This window comes from Tauraco erythrolophus, chromosome 9 (assembly GCF_009769465.1).
Source record: "Tauraco erythrolophus isolate bTauEry1 chromosome 9, bTauEry1.pri, whole genome shotgun sequence".
Classification (NCBI taxonomy): Eukaryota; Metazoa; Chordata; class Aves; order Musophagiformes; family Musophagidae; genus Tauraco; species Tauraco erythrolophus.
In genome coordinates, this window is record NC_141473.1 from 9949792 (window position 1) to 9973866 (window position 24075).

Consider the following 24075-nt stretch of genomic DNA (forward strand, 5'->3'; position numbering starts at 1 on the left):
CGGGGCCGCTGGCGGCGGGAGCGCGGCCCCTCCCGGCAGCGTCGGGCCGGTGTCGGCCTTCGCCGTTCGGTGACTCCCGGCAGCGGTCCCGTAGCTGAACTCTTCCTCGTTTTCTTTTAAAATTTTTTAAATCTTCCTACTTCGGGCCTGCGAGGTGGTAGTCGGGGAGCGGGGCGAGCTGGGCTTCTCCTTCCGAGGCCTACGAGGGGAACAGCTGAGGGAAATGGCTCACCCTGCCAGCCTTTCTGCATCGTACAGACTCGGGGTTTGTTTCACAGGAGTAATTACAAATATGCAGAGAGACGCTCATTAAATTATTTTTAGGGTAGAATCCACCATGCTTCTGTCCCATCACGAACTGCTGTTTGGTGTGTGGTCCAGTGCTGCTTTTTCGAAATGGAGTTCAGGTGCTTTTCCGCAGATAGTGAAGGGAGGAGGGGAAAGAAAACATACTAGTGGAAGGAAGGATAGATTCGTGGACTGTTGCTTAAAAGCAAGGAGAATATTTCATGTGTTGCCATGTCTGAAGATGCTTTATTGGAAGAGGACATTTGGGAGTACAAATCCATTAGAAAGCAAAAGCATCAGAGTAATTCAGAGGGCGTCTCTACACCTGTGCGGAAAGTAAGTGATGGCAAGTGCAGGCCAAGAAGAAAGAAAAACAGAAATAGAAAAAGATCCGTAGAAAAAACGGATGCACTTCAGAAAAGCAAGCAGAGATCAAAGCCAAATCAGGATGTGGATCAGTGTACAGATGACAGTAGTGTGCACTCCCAGGAAAGCGTGAGTAGCCTGACGGAACAGAGCTCACAAAACGCAAAGCCCGTTCATGATGGATACTGCCCGAGCTGCCAGATGCCTTTCTCTCTGCTGTTGGTTCAGACACCTCGATGGCACGTTGCTGAATGTTTGGATACTCCAGGATCCATTGAAAAAGGTAGGAATAGAGCATGAAAAAAGCCTTCAGAGGAAAGTTAAAGGCTACTCGCAAAATGTTGCTGTAAACCTTGGTTTTTGTATGTAGTTCAAAATCTGAGATGGTAGTTGATATGAAATTTAGAACGTTGTTACTGGTAATTGATCAGTATTATTTTTGTATGAGATTTTTGGTTCTTTGAGATGAACATGGAAATCTGACATTAAAATCTCGTATCAGAATTTAATCTCAAAACTTTGTAGACTAGTGGTAAAGATTTATAGTTGTTTGTCAACCTCCAGTTTTAGTTGTTTGTTGAAGAAATTGAAGATGCATAATTACCATTTTAAGATAATGGAGCCTATTTCAATTACTGAATATCAGAAAAAAAACTACTTCAATTAAGAGGCTGCTGCTTTTGACACCGAATCTCTTTCTCCTCAGGTATAAGTTTGATTATCCTGTATCCATGTTGCTGTGTGACTTGTCCAGTTGTCTATGGACAGTTAGAAGCTGAAATCAGTCCGTTAGGCTAATTTACTTGAACGTTAGCCCCTGATGCAGCATGCTTTAGAAATTTAATACAGAACTAGACATGCACATTCCTGTATCATAAGACAGACAGTCTTGTTTTGAGTTCTGTACAAAAGGAATAAAACTGACTCATTCTTATTGCTAGTGGGCAAATACCATGTCTGAACAGATCCAGATATCCAGCTTATGTTCTTAATACACCTCATAACTTTTGAAAAACAGAAAGGATACAGTCAGGAAACTTGAGTAAAGGCTGTTAGGTAACACAGTCACTTTTAGTTTTATATCTTTGTAACTTTTCTTGAAGCTTCTTCTCTAGAACAAGGAAATGTGAGTCCTTTAATCCCAATTTTGGCAGTGGTTTTAATATAAGGCAGATGTGTTAACACCTCATTTCCATCTGTGACTCCCATAATTAACAGATGAAAAATCCTCGTGATTGATTTACGCATTCACCTTAAAATCCTCAAAAGTTAGGCTAGCAAACTTTCAACAAAAAGGCTTAGGGAACAGCCACAGCTTTTTTGCTGGGATCTAAATCCTGAATATGTTTTTCACGTAAGTAAAGACATGACTTTTTTTTAATTATTTTTTTAAATTTAATATGTAACTCAGCAGACCATTTGAAATGGAATTTCAGGTTGATTCAGAACTGAGATTTGGTTTGTTTTGAAACGTGTCTACTGGCCTTTTCTGGTGCTACTGCTCTGAGGTAAGTGCTTGCATGTGAGTCAGTTCTGAACTAGAAGCCATATGATTACCTGAGCACAGTATTGAAACAGGGTTAAGTACTCTGGTTATTAGAAGGCTGTATTAATTCAGGTATAGTTCTGCATTAGCAGCTGTTTGGTTTTAATTTGGAAGCATTCTCATTTCTAGCCAGCTCAGAGTAGAAGGAAGGTATTGGCAGCTTGAAAATTACTTTTTATTTGTGTTCTGTCCTCCAATAGCTGCATTTGTAAGAAAGAGCTTTTAAATTGTGCATCATGTACAATTTATATTTTAATAATTATACCAAATATATTTGCAAATATATTAACATTACTTCTCTGTTTAACTGTTTTGATAGAGTGTCCTGATGGTTTACTGTGCACTTCAACCATTCCATCCCACTACAAGCGCTATAGCCATTTTCTACTTGCAGCAAGCAGGGCAGGAGATTATCTTGTGAACTCTTCAGCAAATACTTTGGAGAGGGAGATGACATATTCTTCTGGTGCAAAGCCCAGCTGTTCCCCAGTTCATGTAGAAGAAGTTTCACAGAATAAGAAACCATCTAATGATGTAAAAAACGTCCCGAGTGATGACTGTACATTGATGGTACAGAGTTCACCGCAAATGAAGTCTCTAAATATAATCAGTGAAAGTACTTCCTCTTTTGCAGATGTTCAAAAGCCTCAACAGACATGTCAGCTTACACAAACCACAGATAATAGTTGTAAATTTGAATTTTATGACTTTGCATCCTCTCAAGAAAGTGGAACAGGAGAAGACCTATGTAGTCAGAAAGATACAAGTCAGCCAAGTCTACTACAGTTAAAAGCTGACTTCAGTGACTGTGAAATTTCTTATTCTCCACTGAGTACTTTTGAGGAAAGTGAAGAGGAAATTGAGGAAGAGGAGAAAAAAATAAAAATATCACAAAATAAATTATTCAAAGTCCGGGACTTTGAAGATGAAGAATCTAGTTCTGTGGCGTTTAAAACGTTTGATGGACTTTTTTTACAGCAGAATCCTCAGTATGAGCATACCAAAATGGGAGACTTCCATAAGGAAGTAAATACATTGAGCCATCTAGACCATAGTGTAAGTACTGTTACTCAGAGTCACATGAACAGCAAGTTCTGTAATTCAGCATGTGTAGATAATCAGCATCAGCAAGAGGTGCTAACCAGTGGATCCTCTCTTCCTTTCAATTGCGAGGAGGTTAAACAGCCAGAATTGATTTCTTCTGCTGCTAAAGCAGGTTACAAAGAGTCAGAAGATATTAGTGCTTGTGCTTTGGATTCTGCATACGTGAGTTTTACTGAGATATCATCACTGCTAGTCAGAGAAGGTGCTGGATCTCTTTTGACACAGGAAAGTAATGTTTTGAGGGACCCAAGTAACGTTTTAACTAATACAGATAAAATGACTGCTAATGCAATTGAAAAAACAGCTCTTCAGGAGAGCTTGCAGTCAATAGTGGAGAAAGAAGGAAGTCTTGATACAGCTGCTGTGTGCTTTCCCAGCCCCACCCCTAAAACAGTGCCGTCTCTTTCTTTAGCAAGTATGAATGCCAAATCCAGTTCTGCCAAAGAACTCAAACAAATGGACATTGGTGTTTTTTTTGGGTTAAAACCCAAAGTAAAAGAGGAAAGCAAAGCAGAGACTTGTTTGAGCGACGGAAAACAGATACCAAGTTCAGTAACTCCCAAAGGAAAGAGGCCCAGACAGCAAAAAAGGAAAGCTGAAGAGTCCGTGGAAGATGTAGAAGCAGTTGTAGGAAGTTCACGTAAAAATGCAACCTTTGCAGATGTAAGTTCTGGTGGCCAACGAAAGTGGAGAAAAACTTTAAAAGAATTACCTGCCACAGCTGAAGGAACAAGAAAAAAACACTGCCCTTTCTACAAGAAAATACCAGGTGAGATAACTCTTACTTTTTGTAGAGGTTAACTAATTTTGGCTTGAGTGTTGTATTTATTTATTTATTTCCTAATTTTAGCCTTCGATATTCTTCACTCTTCATAACCATTTAGACTGCACCTTATAATGAATTTTCTTTCCTCCATCTAAGCTGCTAAAATCTTGTGTGGGTGCAGATCCTCAGAAGAAGGTGATTGCAGAACTAGAGTCAGCATTGGCTTCACCAATGAAGTGCAGTGAAATCGTTATCTCAGGAAATTTATTTCAGAGTGACTTTTGCATGGTTTTGACAGAGTAAAAACCATAAGCAGTATTGACAGTTGGATCTAATTTCTTAAATGATTTTAATTATATCTCCTGTTAATATTCACTCCTAATGCCTGAATTTAATCTTTTACATTGCTGCAATTGTGTCTGAAAATAGGCCTATCAATAGCAATTATTTCCTTACATGAAGTTAAAAAAATTGAGTTTGATTTTGTTTTTGAAAGTCATGAGTATTAGAAATATGAAGTACTACAACTGTGAAAACAAAGAAATGAAAACCAAGCAGAAGAATTTAGCTAAGGAAACAGCCAAGAATTTATCAGAATCTCCTCAAGCCATTACATATAGTACAGGATGATGGATCAGTGGCTTAAAAAGCTTCAAATCCTCACAGTTGTGTTTACCACTGAAGTCTTAGTCTTAGGTAGACATTTGGGAAAGCCAAATAGAAATACATTAGTGATCCTAAGTGCCAAGCTCCTGATTGAAGACTGACCTGTAAATGTTTGTGGGATTATACCAGTATCCTGAGTTCCATGGACTTAGAGCGTTTTCCATATATAATAAATTTGAAGAGCAAACTGCTATGCCTGCAATGCAATTTTAAAGTTGCCTTGTTATTATCTATATTATCTTTGTTCTGAATTTTGTTACTACGTTTGAAGTGTATTTGACTGTATTTCCTGTGTTGCCAGTGATACATATTTATCCCCATGGCCTAGTGTAATTCAGCCTCCCTGAAGTTTTCAGTCTGGTACCTCTCAAACGCTTGGGGATTTTTTTTGGTTTGTGATTTTTAATTAGCTAGACCTTCAAGTATTAGCAACTCCAATGTTTTTTTGGAGTTGCTAATACTTGAAGTTCTAGCCTCAAGTAAGTAGGACTATTTTTAGTTGTCCTAGAAGACCTGGGATATTTTCATAACATAAAATGAAAAATATTTGAGTGCCACCAGATTAATTAGTTCTATGTGCTGTTTGGTGGTTTTAAGAAAATATAACCCAATGTGAAAAGACCATTTGTCAGTATGCTTGCATTAAAAAAAACACATTTGCAGAGAAAAGGACTGTCTTCTGTACCGCTGTCTTTATGCAATATCTTTATACAAACAGCACCTTGCTGAAAGCGTGCAATGGCAAATCAGTCGCGTTTCATCTCAGCAGATATGTTCAAAGACCCCAGATTGCTTGCTTGATAATTGTAAGGTAGCATGTCTTAAGAGGAATATTATGTGTAGAATAATTGAAAAATTGCAGTTTGATCACAAAATGTATCTTGTTAAGCTGTAGTTACCTGTTTTATTTTGTGTTAAGACATTGGTTTTAGATTTTAATCTATGTGAACTTTCAAAAATGCCAGGTGAAGGCAGATAAGTGTGTTTTATTTGCTCGACCAGTTGCCATATGTATAGGATGGCAGCTGAGTAACAGATATTTGGGAGGCCTGTGAAAGTATTTGTGTGTGGACGCTTTGTTAAATTTTTATTTTAATAAGTGAAAATAGTTTTCGTGACTGTTGACTCATAAGCAAGCCATGCTCATCTTTAAATGGCTCCTTCAACTGTATGCAGTGTAACTGTATTACCTTTTAATTTGGACAGAAGAAATAGGAACAAAAGGAACATCTAATCAAAAACTAGTTCTGAACTATGTGTGTATACTGACTGGCTTCTCTTCCGTTTTTGCTGTAGGAACTGGTTTTACAGTTGATGCCTTCCAGTATGGAGAAATTGAAGGCTGCACAGCTTATTTCCTTACTCATTTTCACTCTGATCACTATTGTGGGCTAACAAAAAACTTCATGTTTCCAATCTACTGTAATAAGGTAAGGTTTGCCAATATTACTAGATATTACACAATCCATGTGCAACTATAATCACTTTTATACTGATGAAAGTAAATAGAAGATCAGAGGTTCCGTTGTTGGGTCAGTTAGGCACTGTGGATATGTACACGGGAGCCTGGGTTTCCCTTGTAAGAAATTCTTACCCTGATTTGACTGATGAAGGAGATTAGTGACACTTCCCTGTCTAGATACCATGAAAAAATTCAGGTTTAGAGGATCTCTAGAGGTCATATAGTCTGACCTCCTGTGCAATGCAGGTCTAACTTTGAAGTTAGATCAGGCTGCAGAGAGCCTTTGCTGGTCAAAGTTTGGAAACAGGACAGCTGTGTCTCCTCACAACCTGATGCAGTGCTTACCCACTCTGAAATTTTTTCCTAACATACAATTGAAATATCCCTTTTTGCAACTTGAGACTGTAGCTTATTCTTCTTGTGTGCATCATGGAGAAAAATCTGTCTCCGTCTTCTCTATAACTCTGTTCAAGTGATGGAGGTCTGAAATTAGATTCCGCTTAAGGCATCTCTTCTCCACATTCAGTGAATGGGGTTGTTTTAGCCTGGCTGTGTGTCCTGTACTTCAGGCCGCTGAACGGCCAAGACTGCCGTTAGCTATCGTACATCCAAACAACTCTTCCTCACTCATAACATAGTGGGGCACCTTGCCTAATCAGCCTATCCAGAACCTGCACCAAAAATCTACTTCAGATTTACTCTGGAAGTCTCCTGGAATACTTGTGTCCTGTGCTGCCCTTCCAGTAGGTGTTGGGGTGACTGCAGTCCCCCGTGATAAGATCTGGAAATTCTGCCTGCAACCTGGAAATTCCTTTAGTTCTTTAAAGAAGGCATTACCCACCTCCTCTTCTTGACTTGGCACTCTGTAACAGATGTTATTCCGCCTTGTTTGCCTGCTCTCTGATTCCAATCCGTAGCCTGTTGACAGGCTTTTAAAAGTTTGCTTTTTTAAGACCTCTTTTTTCAGTTTGCTTTTTGAGAGGTGAAATGCTACTGAAAGGCTTGATTTTACGCAGGACCTCGTATTTTCTCATAGTTTTTATCTAAGCCAGACAGTCTGGCTTTGAGAGCCTTTGCTTCTAAAATAATCAAAGGCTTTTTTTAGGTTTTGTTGCTGTTCCATATTAAATCCTTTTCCTGTCACAGATAACTGGCAACCTGGTGAAGAGCAAACTTCGAGTCAAAGAGCAGTGTGTCCACGTGCTGCCGATGGACACAGAATGTATAGTGAATGGGATCAAAGTGGTGTTGCTCGATGCCAATCAGTATGTATCATTGCATTTGGTGGGATATTTGTATGTATAGAATACTAAACAGCTGTACAGATAGAGTTTCTATTTTCATGATTTTTAGGTTTCAGTTTAATCTGAAAAAATAAGGGTGAAAATACTTCTCATTCCCGAGTTGGCTTAGTAACGTGTGTTTTTGCTTCAGAAGTTAATTAAGCATGTAGGAGCCCAAATTTCTTGCAAGTAGTTAGCTTTTCAAATAGGTGAGTTATTTTTGAAAATGGAACTTAGGTTTTTTTGATAATCTTAGCTTAACTTTATTTTTTTTTTGGTTGTAATAAATACATACTGTTAACCACACAGAGCTCCATGATTTTTGAGCTTGTTGAGAGGTCGAATGATTTTTCTAGTGGTCTGGACACTTTAGTTTTTGATGTCTGATTGGGAACACTCTAGATTTTATTATCAAATATCTTGGGTTTCTGTAGCTTCAACTGAAGATAGTGAAATCTCCAGCTAAAGGAAAAAGTAGTACTTTGGATCGTGGGAGAGATAAAGCCTAGCCAGCATTTTGAAAACTGAACTTTAAAGAAAAGCCTGTTGAAATGTGCAACAAGACTTCTACTGGGTTTGGTGATCAAGGATGAGATTTTTGTCCAGCATTACGCTGACACTGTGTGGTAATGCTGGATTTAAAGTTCAGTAGCACCTGACTTCCAGCCCTGTGCTCTTGCAGTTCTGCCTTCTGGTACCTTATTTGGCTGTGGGCTAGAGGAAGAGTCCTTTTCGTGAGTATATATTGAAATGTAGCACTGTGTCACAGCTGGTTTGAATATTACTTATCTTAGGATTTGTTTATAGTTGGAGAGATAAGATTCCATAAAGTCCTTTGAGATCCCTTTCTGGGAATGAAGGAAGCCTTGTTGCTTATGTAATTTGGACATTTCTCATTTTTCCTGTTTGTGTCTCTGACCTCCTACTTCAATTTAAAAGGCCTATAAACCTTAAGGTAGAAAGTTCAGCTTTTTGGAGAGTTCACCAATTCTGTCATTTTAGCTCTGATTCATGCCAGTTTTCCCTTTTTTTGAGATTTCATTTACTCTTTACAGATGATTCATGGCCAAAATAGTCCCACTGTGGTTTTCCAGTCTGAGCAGTTACCCTTCAGAGAGGTTTGGCAAGGAACTACAGAAGGTGCAATGGATTCGCTGTGGCCCATGAGAGAATTAGATTTATAACCAGGGAATCGTGGATGGAGGATAATGTTTAAAATCTGCAAATAGAATTTAACAGGAAATGCTTCAGTAAGTCCTGCAGGAATGAAGATGTATCTGCAATAATACAATTCTTTTTCTCCTGAATAAGAATGCTGCTTCTCTTTGGTGTGCTCTTTCACCTTTAAATCAATTAATAGAACCTCAGAGATTGCAACTGAGGCAGGATCTTCGTCATACCCAGAAGACGACAGAGCATCCCAAAAAGGCAGTTAATGCCTGATTACTTTGCTCTTGATGTGTTTTTTTTTCTTCCCTCCATCTCAGCTGAGAACTCAGGTCTAGATTGTCTATGGCCAGAAGCTTAGCTTTAGGATTCCTTTAGAAATCGGGAACTTCCAGCTAAATTAGGCTGCATAGTAGCTGTGATTTAAAAAGCTGTTCTGCACGCGCTCCTGCTGCTGAAGGGTGGTGTACCTCCTAAGGCAGTTTATCAGTAGAGAACTAACATAATTTGTGTGGGGTTTTTGCTTGTTTGTTCAGTTGTCCAGGCGCAACGATGATCCTTTTCTACCTACCAAGTGGAACTGTTATTCTGCACACAGGAGACTTCAGGGCAGATCCTTCTATGGAGCGCTACCCTGCTTTGATCAGTCAACAAGTCCACACCCTTTACCTTGATACCACGTAAGTTGTGTTTAATTTTCTTTTTTAATATAACCCTCTTTTCGGTTTAGTAAGACTATATGAACCAAATAAATGTAAGTATAGATGACATTACTGTTTTAACACTTGTTAGCTCTCTTTAGTGTAACAGAAAATCAGATATTTATTGAAAGTCCATGTGTGTTTTAACTTGTTGATCTGTTACATGAGAGGGAATAAAAGTGGGTGGTGGAAAAGATGTTAATGTGTTTGCTGAGATGGCCTTATTATTTATAAGTGGTATTAAATTCTGGATGTCAAAATTGATACGTTGTGTTCAGCTCTTAGAGCAATAGTTTCATGGAACGCTGGTCTTACGTGGATTCAACTCTTATGAAAAGGGGTGGGGGGAATTCAAGGAGTGAAAGAATGCCAAATGGTTAAGTCAGTTGTCCAGGTTTTCCTTAGACTTTTCTCTGACTCATGTATATATAAAATTGTTTTTCTTTGTACGATGACTAATGCCCAGCTGCAGTCTTTTATTTCTGTTCCATATGTTTCTGTGAATGAATAATGCCTTATGTTATGGTTTGTATGCACGACAAAAAATAGGCATAAGGATGTAATTAGTATGTGATACAAATATCTAGCTTGAAAGAGCACTTGGTATTTATAGAGCAAAAACTGCAGAATTGAGTGTCAGTGTTAGATAAGTGAACATTTGTAGAGAAAAGACTTGATGTACTTACTGTAAATTTTATTGCAGCAATTTCATCTGGGCATCTCAGTGCTTTCTAATAAATAGATTTCAAGTAGGCTGAAATTATATAGAAGGATAACATCTTTTTCATTACTTCATTATTGTATGCATGCAGTTTTGAGGGCCTTCTTTGTAAATTCAGATGTCTTCTATCTTGTGTAACAAAGTGGTATATCTTGTTTCCATGCCCCAGATACTGTAGTCCTGAATACACTTTTCCTTCTCAACAAGAGGTTATCCAGTTTGCTGTCAATACCGCCTTTGAGACAGTGACATTAAACCCGCGCACTCTAGTTGTCTGTGGCACCTATTCCATTGGAAAAGAAAAAGTTTTTTTAGGTATGTAAAAGCATACTGAATCAAATAATTAAATAAATATCTAAGTATTAAAAGACCTTTTTCTTGAAGATGTAAGGGGTCACTTAGTCTTGATGGCCAGAGATTGTGTAAATAAACTAAATATATTTAATAATCCTACTGCTGTTTTTTTATTTTCTTAATTAGTAAATTTTAACTTTCTGGGAGAAGTATTTGTCTGTCATGTTTACAAACCTCCAAATATACCAAAGGCCAATTTGAATACTAAATGAACATACCTATCTAATTGATTGTGGTGAGAAAATTGCTAATGACCAATGTCATTACAAATGTCATTAAAAAAACATAAATGAGATCTTTACGACGTTTTTGGTATTAATAATCTCAGTTGTCAAGAAACAGCAAAAGGGTATAATTATTCTTAAACTTCTATTTTGCTAACAGTTTTTCCTTCAGGTTTATATTATGTATTTTCCTAAATATTTCTAGTAATCGGTTTTCGTGAAATCAATTTTAACAAAGCATTCCCCAAACTAAAACACATCTTTTCTAACTTAATGAAAATCTTGTGTGCTATGCTTCACCAACACAATTGCTCAAACGTGTACTCTGGAGCAGGCAGCTGTGTACCATTTGTGGTTTTGAGTATATTTAAAGTCATCAATACAAAACTTACTTTCACTGAAATTCAGTCTTGTCTTTAACGTGGGCTGTTTGTTGCATGTTCCAAAAACTGCATGTCTCTCTGGCTTCTTTGAAATAAATACCAGTTCACCTCAGAAATGTTCTGCCAAAGGAACATGACTTAGAACTTATCAATGTACTTCTATTCTACTCCTATTTCCAATTGTCATAGGCAATTCTGGTGCTAAAACGTAAGAGCCAGGGTTTTTTAGATGCCATTACAGGTTTCTCATATTAATTTTAGAATATGAAACGCTGTATCCTGTTCAATATGATTTTTTTTCCGTAGTGAAAATGATATAGTGCAATAATTAGGAATATCTCCAAAATAAGCAAGAGGTGAACTCTTAAAATTTTCTTTATCTGATTTCTTCCCCATTAACCCTAAAGCAATTGCTGAAGTTCTGGGCTCAAAAGCAAGTATGTCCCATGATAAGTACAAAACACTGCAGTGCTTGGAGTCAGCGGCTGTTAATTCCCTCATCAGTGTGGACTGGGCTGGGACTTTGCTTCATGTTCTTCCCATGATGCAAATTAATTTTAAGGTAAGTTCAGAAAACATACTCTGTTGATGAACCTGCTGGCTAATCTTACTGTTGGTTCCTCCCAGCTGCTGTTGTGTTTTAACCTCTTGTCAGATCGTATTATTTAGTCAAGTTTTGACATGTAGCAATACGTTGAAAATGAAATGCAATTAAACATTAATATCTGTCTCCAAACATGATGCGCGGGAAGTGTAATTTCACTTCAGTGCTCTGCTTGTACAAGATAAGATGTTTGTTCAACGGCTTGCTCCTCGAGGGCCTTTCTGAAGTAGATTTATGTAATGACTGCAGGATCTGTCCTGTTAGCGATTAATACACTGTGACATGGAGTCCCTGTTTTCAGCCTGGTTTTTACCTGATATGATGTAGGAAAAGACAAAGGATTTTCTGCCTATGAGTCCCTTTATTTTGAGGCAGCCTGTGAACATGGCAAACTTTCGTTCTGGTGTTTGATTAAAAAAGGAATAGGGTTCTCCGTGTTCCTCTCAGTTCAATATGTATTTGTAACCATATTGTCACATTTTAAAAGAATGTACTCTCTGTGCTGAAGATTTACCTGCAGATACGGATACTTGAAAATCAGTGAAAACTCACACATAAACAAACGCACGCCTTGAGTGATTCGAAGGGCACCTCATATAAATACAAGCTTTAGTTTTTCCACACAGTCTTCTCTAGTGTTTGTAGCAAAAGCAAGTAAAACAGTTTATTTTAAGACATTGTCTCGTTTAAGTTGACTTCAAATGCATGTTTGAGTTGAGATTTGAGACAGTGGGGTTTTGTCGTTCAGAGTTTTTGTGGGAGTTTCTTAGGAAAGGTGACTAATTCCTGGAGGGAAAGAAAGTTTTTCTAAAATAGACTACAAAATGCAGAATGGCATTAAGGCAAAGCAGCAGGCTCAAGATTAGAGATAACCTGGAAGAAAGAGAAAAACAGTGGTCGCTTACGCCTTACGGACTTGGATTAGGCTTCCTGCTTTGCTTCAGGCCTGCTGCGCCATCTCAAGCAAATCCTTCAGAGCAAGATGGTATTTAGCTGCAGGACCAGTCAAGGTCAGAGTTGACCTAAAAAGGAGAAAAAGAGGTTATATGATTTCAATGGGAGCTGCAGGAGATAGAACTTAATATCCTAATGTTTTAATGTTGTTCTATAATCTTTTTCACGGTGGGGCAGAAAATGAGTAATGGAAATGTCTATGGATTTATTTTTAGTGTGTTGTGTTGTCTTAAACAGTAATATATTTTAGGTTCTTCTGCAGACTTTTGGGTTGTTACGTGATTCTGCTGTCATGTGTCCTAGCGTGCATGGCATACTTGCGTAGCTGGACTTTCAGGCAGAGGGTGTGATGATACCACAAGGATGTCTAGACAGCCTTACTTCTCAGAGAGAAGCAGTTGTATCATGTGCAGGGTTTCTTCTCTGGCAGTAAGAGTACCTAGAGAAATCTATGGTGTTCCAGGAGCGATGCCTGGACCCTGGAACGGTCCAGGAAAGATTAAAGGCACAATGATATATACAGCGGACAAAAGTCCTGGTGTGACAGCCATGGCCCTCTGGCTTTGACTCCATGTGTGAAGTTGTTGGAACGTTGTCTCAGGCTGTCATTAGTAATTTTGTGTCCGTCTAAGCTAGACATGCTAGGTAGGCTTCCAGAGTGCTAAACATCTGATGAGGTCAGTAGCTAGATGAATGCCCAGGTGGAATGTAGTATCAGAAGAATATGGAGAACATTAAGTGCTTAAAGATGCATTCGTATGAGCATTTATGTTATTTCTGCTCCAGCAGGATCAGTGAACGTGACATGAGAAAAGACAGTACTTTTAAGAATAAATTATCTGACCACTTTTAATCTGTTCTGGTTAAAGAATGATGAGTGATAGCATCCTCTTTTTACAGACCATGTAGATATTGACACCAACATCTCCAGTTGCACATTTTTGTCTTCTGCTGGATTATGCAGGTTTTGTCCTGAATACTGGCTCGTTACTGGGAAAGCCAGAAGTTTTCAGTGATCCTCATCGCTAAATGCCAATGCCTCTGTTATCTTCCAGGTCTCTCCTACCTCTTCTGTTTTATTTGATCCCTAGCCCCAGTATTCTCAGTGAAAAGCTCAGATTCAGTCCTTATTTAGTAAATTGAGTACATCTGTGATCTGTCCATCAGTTGCCTTTTTAATAGAATGCAAATAGCCAAACCCTGATGGTATTGTACTATCTCCTAGAAGCCTCAGTTTTATTCCCTGTTATGCTCTTTACTAATAGAGAAAACCAAACCTGTCTGTGCTTCAGGCTTTATAGTTGTAAGAACAGTAGTGTGATTCTTCTGCCTTTTATTATGAAAACTTCTCTGGTCTGTTCTAGATAAAGAACAAAAAAAGCTGCGTAAGCTACATGTGCTTATTGAAGCCTAATTTGCAGTCACTTTTTATAAAACCGTACTTGCCCAAGGAAGGCTTCTGTGTTGCCAGAGCTGATTGCTCCCAAGACTAAATCTGGATGCCCACAGCTTTCCTTTCTACCCCGAGTAGAAAGGAAATGAGTTCATCATTTGAGATGTTCCTTCATGTGCTTTCTTGTTCACAGGCTTTCTGTTGTGATCAGAGTCTTTTTCTTCCCTGATCATTGAGTCTGCAGATTGCTGGAAAGTTTTACAATTTTTTTAATGAAATGGATATTTTTTTGCATGCATACTCAGGAACTTTGGAAGTATTTTTGCAGTCTCTATGTGGTGATTTTTTTTTTTTTTTTCCTTTGGTGGCATTGTCCAGCTGTTTAATTCCAGTTTGGTGGCTATCTGAAATGTGCTTTTCTCCATGTTGATTTTCAGGAGTAATATCCAGCATGTTTTTTTCATTTTGGAGTCAGCTGGTTTATTATTTGTGAACAACAAGCTTAGCTGTTTGTGTATGATTTATAAACACTGTATTGATTCAGCGGAGAGCATCACTCACCTAAAAGCCACAGGTGCTTAGAAAAGTACAGAAACCTCTGTCTTTCCCTGAGTTACCAGAGTTTAAAGACTAATGTTGGTGCCCTCTGCTTAGAACTGAAGCAAACAAAAATTAACAGGGACCATAATTGTGTTAAATCCACTATGAGAAACAGGTGGATCAGTGAATGCTTTTTTGACAGGTTGAAAGCTGATATTAAACCCACAGCATCCTCAGAATATGTGCTTATACCCTGAATTTTTCACTTGGCCAAAGTCTTGGTGACAATAATGCTTGGTGTGTTTCCCTTTTCTGCTGGAGTTGTCTGTGTCAAGATCTGCGTGTTTCTACACAAACGCAGCCACAGTGAGGGAAACTGCTACCTGGCTGGAATGTTTCCATCACTTTTTATCTTCAAACATGTATTTTTGTATTGAATTATGGGTAACTTTCTATTGCTGTGTCAGGAGTTGTGACTGTCCCAGAAGTCTGCTGAAGAAACAAGTTTGATTTGAGAAGGAAGCCTATCTTCTCTGTTTTATGTATTCATCTAGATAGTCTCGATCTATAGGCAGGATGAAAGCAGTCCCGTTCATAATATTGACTGCCTGGCCAGGTGGTCACCAGACTTGATATATTTTATCTAGGCGTTATGGACTGCCCCCTTGGCAAGAACCAGTACTTGATGTCAGAGTTTGGCCAAGATGTGTGAAGTCTGAAGAGTACAACTAGAAGGAACAAGCCATCGGGGATCAGAGACAGTGAATGAATCAGTGGCAGAGGAATAAGTTTTTGTGTTGTCGTGTTGCTGTTGGGTTGGGTGGGATTCTTTTGTTTATTTGTTTTTTTCCTATGTATAGCTCTGACTTACTTGAGTTTTTTATTAGGAGTTGATATCAAACTTTCGTCAGGCACTGCCTGGGTCAAAAGCGAGATGACGTGTTCTAGATTGATGTTCTGGATATTCTTAATGTGTGACATTACATAAACCTAAAAAATAAGGTTTTTTAATGCAGGATTTTTTTTTTTTAAATTGGAATATTTACAAAAATAAAAGATGAATTGCTGCAGTACTGCAAATGTACTTGATACAGATGTGGTACTTCACTGCAGAACTTGCTTTACTCAGTGTAATACAGGGAGTGCTGTGTGTACTGATGAATAGCTGTTTGCCAATAAGCCAAATGAGTTTAAGTGGTGTTAGGGCTTGATTGTAAATTAACTATTTAATCATACTTGAGTCTCCTTGTACCTTATGGAATCCGTTTGCAGGTACTGCTGACCTTAGCAACACTGTAGATAACAGGCTGTCATGGTGATTGAAGGAGGTTGATTTAGCAACGAAATATATTTTCCATTTTAAAAGGATGAAAATTTAGAACAGTGCTGGCTAAAGCAATAAAAGAAGTTGGAATGTATATTAAAGTGGACTTGTTATAAATAAACATTGCAGTAATTCGTTTTGTGGAAAGAGGCCATCTTTTCTAAAACGCATGCATGGTTCTTTTGCAACAAACAATTTCTTGTAACAGTCAAAAATTGAGGCTTCTGCCATTTGAATATGCAGTGGAAGATTTCCAGAGAACTGGGGTCTTCAGGTCATTGCACCTCTTTTAGGTTTCTTAGCTCAGTATTGTCTGGTACAAGCATTGAGGTGAGACTTTAAAAAGTACTTGTGATTTAAATGCACAAATAATTGTTGGTGAGATCAAAACGGCATCCTTAATGTGAGTGTTGCACACTTGATTTATAACAAAGTTTGAAAACAGATTAGCATTGGTTAATATGATAATCACGGTCTTTTGACGTACTGTATTTAAGTTTCATTAAAGCAAGGGGAGCAAATATGTGAATTATTACCTTAATCTATGCTAATCTTCTCAAAATGAAGTGTGAAGGAGAATTAGGCTGCTACAGTTATATCTTTAATCTGGTGAGGACTGAACACTTGCAGTGTATTGAGATTCATGGCAGCTAGCCATAATTCCTCTGCTGAATGAAACGTGCGTTGTGATGGGTTTTTTTGTTGTTCTTTTATGTGCCGTTTGATGGATTCTGCGTGTTGCTACTGGACATTGTACTGAAGGTGCTGTTAAATGTGCAGTGTCACAGGCAGCTTCCGCTTCCCTGCTTAATAATTTTCAAGTGTCTGACAGATTAGTGTTCTATCACAGCCTATCTATCCCCCTCTCCACGCCTTTTTTTAATCAGTCTTTATTTTGTATTCCTCTTCCTGTATTCTCTTTTTGTATCCTCTGCCTGATGTAAATTTCATGATTTTGCTGTAGTCTTGTAGGGCTTTCAAATGGAGAATGTGCCTTTAAGATTTTGTACAGGACACATGAATTGATTTTCTATTTTTGGTTTGAAACATTACTGACTTCACTTTATCTAGGAATAGGATTGTACATTCCTTATACTTCCCTTTCATCCTTTTCCCCATCCTAGCTTCAGCAACATTGAAGGCTAACTTTTCCAACTTGGAAACTTTTTCAAGTTAATTTGTTTGGAGTGAAGAGATGAGAAGCGGTTTCCTTCCTATCATGACTGGAGATGTGGTGAAACACAGTTCAGTGCTCAGAGCGGTACGCAACTCGTGCTCTGGCCGCTGCGATTTTTGTGTAGTTTGCTTAATTAACTGAGGGCTTCTGGGTTGTAAGCAGATATCCCGATCTCGGTGGCATTTCAGATTAACCAGAAGATTTTGCACTGAAGCAGGCTGTCACCGTCTTTCGTCACCACTCAGCTGCAATAGTGCTGACCCCCAGCTGAGATGAGGAAATGAATGACTTGGGGGAAAGATCTATAAGAAGATGTGATTGTGCCTTACATGTTCTGATCTGTAATGCATAGCTGTTAATAGTGCTTATTCAGATGAAGCAATTGAGATCCCAAGGTACAAGGTGCTCTGCAAATGTAAATATTATCATTAATAATTTTAAGGCAGGTGGTATTTAAAAGAAAATATTCATATCAAAACATGAAAAGAAAGTTTAGTCTGAAGTATCTCCATCTTGAGATCCCCAACCTTCAGACTAATGAGCTGTTTAACAGGATTAAGTATATGCTGTATTCTTTTCACAGGGTTTGCAAGATCACTTGAACAAGTTTTCTGAGAATTTTGATCAAGTTCTGGCTTTCAGACCTACTGGGTGGACCTACTCTGATTCATGCCTCTCTCTGGTGGATATCAAGCCTCAGACAAGAGGAAAGATCACCATATATGGTATAAGAGTGATAAAGATTCATTGCGTTTGTTTTGCGTAGATGCTTTTCATATTTTTATCCTGGAAACTCCTGCTGTTCATTGTAACCAATGCTTTTTCTGATAACTCATCAAGAAACTGAACAGGTGGATCTCCAGGAGAGATCTGTGAACTGAGTAATCGAGAACACTGTAAATGCAGATTTTTACGTACATTTCACTTCTGTCCTCTTGCAAATAAAGGGTTTTATCTGATACATGTAGAGGCTTCAGGGGTGAAATCTTGGCCCGACTGATGCTGGTGGCAGTGCGGTATCAGACCCCATATTTCATTCCATACCTTAGTCGTTTGAGAGACTGTGGGTCTTCCTCTTCCCCTCAGTTCTTATTGGTGGATGAAGTTGAATCTCTTGAAATTTTACATTCATTTATCAAAATACTTGGTGTTGCTTAATTTGCCGCTGATGAATGACTTGATGATTAGCATGAGGTAACTTTTCCAGAAGAAAAACCTGGATTTTCGTTTTACCTTGGTTGTAAACTTTAGGTCTCCAGCATGAATTAAAAAAAATATTACCTAAAGTATTTTCTAGCTGGAAGGCTTGCAAAAGTATTTGGCAAGAAGCTAAGTAGACTGACAGATCGCTGTGATTTGTTTCGTTTCAGGGATTCCTTACAGTGAACACAGCAGTTACCTGGAAATGAAGCGTTTCGTTCAATGGTTGAAGCCACAGAAAATCATCCCACTGTAAATGTTGGTGACTGAGAGCCAGAAGCTTGATGGAGAAGCATTTTAGAGACTGGATGATTGAGGGCAGTAGGCATAAATAAGCATAAAAAAGAACGTATATTTAAAAGGAGGTAGACTGGAGTATGCATTGGGTGTTGCTATGAGTTTTTATTAAACTCCTTTTCCATGGAGCTTTCTTTAGGGAGGACTAAGCCACCATTCTCCTGAGAAGCTGAATTTGGGGGGGGCGGGGAAAAAGGCACCTTGCTTCTTTATATGCCTACTACTTATTTTTCCCATAACTAAGTAACATTTTTGCAAATACATATTTCAGGTTATTTTTATCTTACTCCTTTTTCCTCATTCTTAATTTTCCTTAAGACGATGGAGATACCCAGATGTATAATGCTGGGAAGGAACTGCCTCCAGGTTACTCATTTCTGAAAGAAGTTATTGTAATAAATGAGATATTAAGCCTGTGTCCCTGCTGCCAATTCAGACTTCAGAGAGCTGGTTTCATGAGGCAGAACTGGCGTTGTGATTTCAATCTTGTAAACACAGTTTACCTTCTGAGAGAGGATTGGCTCGGGCTCTTGCAGCATATGTACTTTGGGAAAATGTTTTTTATAGAAGACATTGCTACCTGCATTCCACTCAAGATTTTCTGATTTTTAAGGTGTGTTTTTTAAAAAAATAAAGAGCCTACATGATACCTGTGTGTTCTTTCTGACCAAAATGTGTTTCTTTTCAGTACTGTAGTTGCTAATCTGAGAAACCTGTCTGTAGTATCTTTGGTGAGTGTTCTGTGTATGTTGACTGTATAAGATTTGCTCCTGCATCCGATTGTGTAAATCCTCAGCTCGTGGTCAGAGCACAGAAGCAGTTCCTCTACATGGGGCTCTACGATGCGTTTGGTTTGCAGGGTGGTATGTACAGGTTTGTGTCTTGAATTCAGGAAAAACAAGAAAGGCAAATATTAGTACTGGCAGCAGAAGGTAAGTTTCATTTTGTACTTTATTCTCCTGAATCCTACCAGATTATCAGTGCTGCGTTTTCTGATACTGAAGTATGTGGCAGGCACACTAGTATAATTTTAAGCACTAAAATAAAAACCCGTTCCAAACTTCCAGACTTAGAGAAGTTGCATCATGCATAAAGAATCATCCCCCAGCCCCCCCGAATAGCTCGTCTGAAAACTTCAATGCCAGTTTTTGTTGGGAAAACATTTCTTTAATGATCAGCGTAAGTATAATTAAATCCTTGTCTTTGAGTGACAAGCTCTGTGATGTGAAGTCACTTGGTCTTATTTCAGTCTTCTGAGAGAAGTAGCTGTGTAAAAACTCTGATAGAAGTTCTTGTACTGATTCACAATTCTTTCTGTACATCACTGAAATACAGCATTGTTAAATGCTTCTGTTTAAGCAATTATAGGAATCTCTTTATTTTACGTAAAGCATTAGGCTAGTTAGCTATCGCAAGAACTGTCAACTGTCTTGGATTGGCATGGTCATTCCTAGGATTCCACTCCTTTTGGAGTAGGTGTAGGAAAAAGTGTCTTTTACAGCCCTTGCAAATATTGGACTGAATTAATGCCTTGTACAAGTCGGACCAAAATTGAGAATTCTTTTTGGTAGGTGAATACTTCTAGCAGTTGAATTGTTAAGGAATTAGCATGGGTTTTTGGCCTTCTGTCTTTTTCCTGAGTTTTTCCCAGGTATGAGGGGCTGGAGTAAGCACGTTAAAGTCAAAATCCTAATCCCATCTCTGACATCCCGTTGCTTCCATAGCTGCGTTTTCCAGAATGAGTATCTCTACCGAGAACGAGTATGTGTGTGGGCTCTGAAGGTGCCGGTGCTGTTAGGGGTTTGCGATGCCGTTAGTTAGCCGGTGTGCAAGTGCTAACACAGCAGCAAATAATCCGGCTTCGGTGCAAGACACAGCTGGGAGGTGCAAGACACCTGTTGCCTCTCTGGTTCTTTGCTTCGTGCTATCAGTTCTACCTTGTTACCCAGAATGAAGAGTTAGGTGGTTTTTTTCTTTAAAAATAAGCGTATTTCTGAAACTAACGACAAAAATGATGTATCTTGGAAGATGCCGCCATTGGCATCTGCTGGGGCTGACCCAGTTAATACTGGTCTGATTTGGAACGGATGGTGATAGGCTCACTTCAATCAGCACAGCAGAATGGCTTTTGTGCCGGGTTCCCTTTTTGTCCCTGTGCTGGGCTCTGTTTCCAGTTGCCTGCTCTGCTGTAGGTATTCCTGCATCAGACCGCTGCTTGCTTTCATTCCTCCCTCTTTCTGGTTTGTATTTGCACTTCTACCAGCTGTTTTTTGTGGGCAGACTTGAATTTTGCAGCATTTCATCCACCTTCATATTAGGAGATCTTCATGTTACCCAGTTACTTGGCCTCCTTTGTATGGAAAAAGTCTAAACTCAGGAAGAATTGCTGGTTTTGTTCTCCTCATTGTAAAGCTCAAAGAAGATTAGTGACAGGATTAGATTGCTTAGTTGCCTAGGAGGACATATAAGCAGATACAGAAAAGCATTTAACTACTAATGAGAATTTGTGGGAAGATTATAGAAGGACATTGTCTCTTCCCTTGTCTAGATTGCTCCAAGGGACGACTCCTGATCACAGCAGGTTAAGTCCTTTGCGGGGCACAGCCCCATGATAAACCTGATTTCAGCATTATTGCACAGGTGTAATTAATTAGGACTTCAGGGGTGGCTCCACTTCTCCTAACGAGGAGTGGGTGTGTTTTTCAGTCTTTGGCAGAGTTGGCGTTACAGATGCATGAGTGAAAGCATTTGTTGTTTTGGGTTTAAGTGGTGGCTCTAACTCAGCAAAGGTTCTGCTCTTTTCACAGTCAGTAGACAGGGATTTTTGATCTCTGTTGCACTATAGAAGCACTAGACCAGGGTCACCTGGACAGTGGGGTGGATGAGTCAGTCTGTGTCCTTACTTCAGATGAGTGTCGCGTACTGACGTAAATAATACCAGATTTTACTAAAGCAAGATGGGCCTGTGAACATCCCAGAGACTCTTCAGTTTGCCTAGTGCTGACAGTCATGGCAGCAGGCAAAGTGAACGAAAGGGCCGCTGTATTACTCATTTGATCAGTGCCCAGAATGGTTTTCAAAGCCAACTACCCTAAAGAATCACTTTGTGTTTCCCATCAGACTCCTGCTCTGATTACATAGATCTCCCCAATAGGCAGATAGATGAGCTAAAAGCAACACTGTTTGAAAAGGGTAGAGGGAGGGGAAGCGGGAGAGGAGGAAAGCAGCTCCCTCGCTGTGCTGACTCAGGCAACGGGTTTCGGGCTGGCTGCAACAAATGAAAGCAGGTTCCTGCACCCGTGCCCCACGGTTGTCACTGAGGAGGCTGCTGGGAAGGCAAGTCTGAAGACAACCGCAAATAAAAGCATACGGACAATTAAAGTGGGCTTCAAGGTGCCGGTGTCTTTCTAAACCTTGATGTGAAATAACGACTGAGAGTAACTTCGAGTGGAGAAAGGAACTGAGATGTAGTGGGGGGTGGTTAAAGCGTTCTCTTATCTGATCAAACCTGTCTGCTCATATGTGCTTAGTAAAGGCTATTAAGATAAATCACTGTTTAACTTTGTTTTTTAAGATAGCGGGACTTCAGATACATCCTTCAAGCAATTGGGGATTGATTTTTACTGTTTTGAATTGAAGACTGCTTAGGGGGATTATGTAGGAGACTTGTTACCTTGTCAGGGTAACGATGTAGTTAGTGCCTTGATGTGTTTTCTGTGTCTGAATTATTTTTGGTGAGTTTTCTTTTTGTAGGGAACAAAAAGCAGGTGGAGTTTTGAGAAACAAGAGAATGCAGCCCAAATCCCATCCTCCCTTGGCTACAGAAACCCAGCTGCTTCTCATTTCAGAATCAAAACAAATAAGAGCTGCTGTTTCAAGGATGAGGCACAGGCTGCTCTATGTCTTTAGGATTTATAGTGAAATGATGCATTTGAAATTTTATTCAATAGCCACCACTCCAACTCAACTGTGTTTGCAAAACACTCCATATTTGTGAAACACACAGAATCAGTATCTAGGGGGAAATATGGCAGGGATGAATGAAATCACAGGAATCATTGAAAGTTTTGTCAGTACAAATATTAGACATTGGAGCTCTTGTGCTTAAGTTTCACATGTTGGATCCAATTATAAATGTGTGTTTGGAGTGCTGAATTTGATACTCTTCCCTAGAAGTGCATGGAGAAGCTAGAAGGAGCTTACAGCCCTCTGCCAGAAACGAAGCAGGGACAAGATGGGCTGTGGCTGTTTGCAGCACAGGGAGCTGCTGCCTTCCCACGGAGTCTGACTCGGCGCTACCTGCGTCTGCAGGGGTGAGTTTCAGAGGAGGAGCTGTAGCCCGCACAGGCAGAGCCCTGCACTGCCTGGATGCCAGCTCCGTTTCCCCTTTCTACTCTGAACCTTTACCCGCTGTTATACAACGGCACCTTGTTATCGAATCTCCAGTGAATACTTTGGCAGGGAAGAGGCTTTTCCACTCTGTCACACTTACATCTGCTCTGGTATCTCAGAGCAGATAGTGACTTGTTTGTGCCAGTTTCCAGTAAGTCCTTGCATAAGCCAAACAGTTTTTAAAACCTCTGAGCTTTCTCATTTGGCATTTGAATTTAACTTTATTCACCTTTCCTTCTGTACATGTGTTGGTTGTAAGGATGGAAGAGGAAAAAAAAAAAATCACCCTCTCAGGGGGAAGAAGATACTGACAGTGCACCCGAGGATAAGGTGACCCAAGGACACAAGTGAAAACAAGGGTGACTTTGGAGCCGAGTTCAGCAAGGTCAAGGCTGGCCATGAGGTTCTGCGTGTACTGATTCCAGCTGCCCACCACCTTCCTCTGTGCAGAGACAGTCATTTCCACGAACTCTGTTGTGAGAAGAAAAATTTATTTTTTTTCTGATCACTCCAGTCATTTGTCAGCTCCTAGCAGAGAGCCCCCCAAATGCAGCACTACCAGCAGCAGGATCTAACCCACTTTTCAGCTCCTGTTTTGGAGTAGAGATGGGTTGAGGCATTTATCCCAGCAGATAAGACAGGTTTGATTTCATCTGGTACCAAAGCTGTGTTATTTACTTGGCTCTCTGCCCTGCACTTGGTTGCATCTATTGCCTGAACGAGACGGGAAAGCTGAAATTCAGTTCTTCGTGCTGCTGTCCAGGACTGTCCCCAGGAACTCGTCTCTGCTGCACAGCAGGAGCCTGGTTTTCCTCTAACGCCTTCATGACTGCTCACAGTGCAGCTCATTCCTCCAAACTCTTCTGCAGGGAGAGTGTCAGCAGGGCCCACGGCTGGGCAGAGGAGAGTGCCATCCCACAGCATCACTGGACAGGGACTGGTGGCCCTTGGAGGGCGCAGAAATGGGGTCCTGGGCCATGGGGGACACCCTGAGGGCATTGGGGAGGACCATTATGGACTATTGGTAACCTCAGGGTCCTGACAAGCATTTCCAGCAGTGTGTGAAGGTTCCTGGTTTTCTGCCATATAACAACAAATTATTCCCATCCTGAAGCCTCTGTTGTTGACAAAAGAAGCAGCAGCGACAAAGAGAGAGGGACAAG

General features: G+C 39.7%; 1 protein-coding gene across 1 annotated transcript; it reads left to right on the forward strand.

Annotated features, from left to right (window-relative positions):
• Nucleotides 1-59: 59 nt before the first annotated feature.
• Nucleotides 60-18635, forward strand: DCLRE1A (DNA cross-link repair 1A). Its single transcript, XM_086616444.1, is given in 12 exon segments — nt 60-937; nt 2520-3254; nt 3333-4073; nt 6033-6166; nt 7345-7463; nt 9185-9328; nt 10240-10385; nt 11439-11593; nt 17607-17748; nt 18394-18465; nt 18468-18488; nt 18491-18635. Coding segments are annotated over 12 exon segments (2895 nt in total). The 5' UTR covers nt 60-519; the 3' UTR covers nt 18559-18635.
• The last annotated feature ends 5440 nt before the right edge of the window (nt 18636-24075 follow it).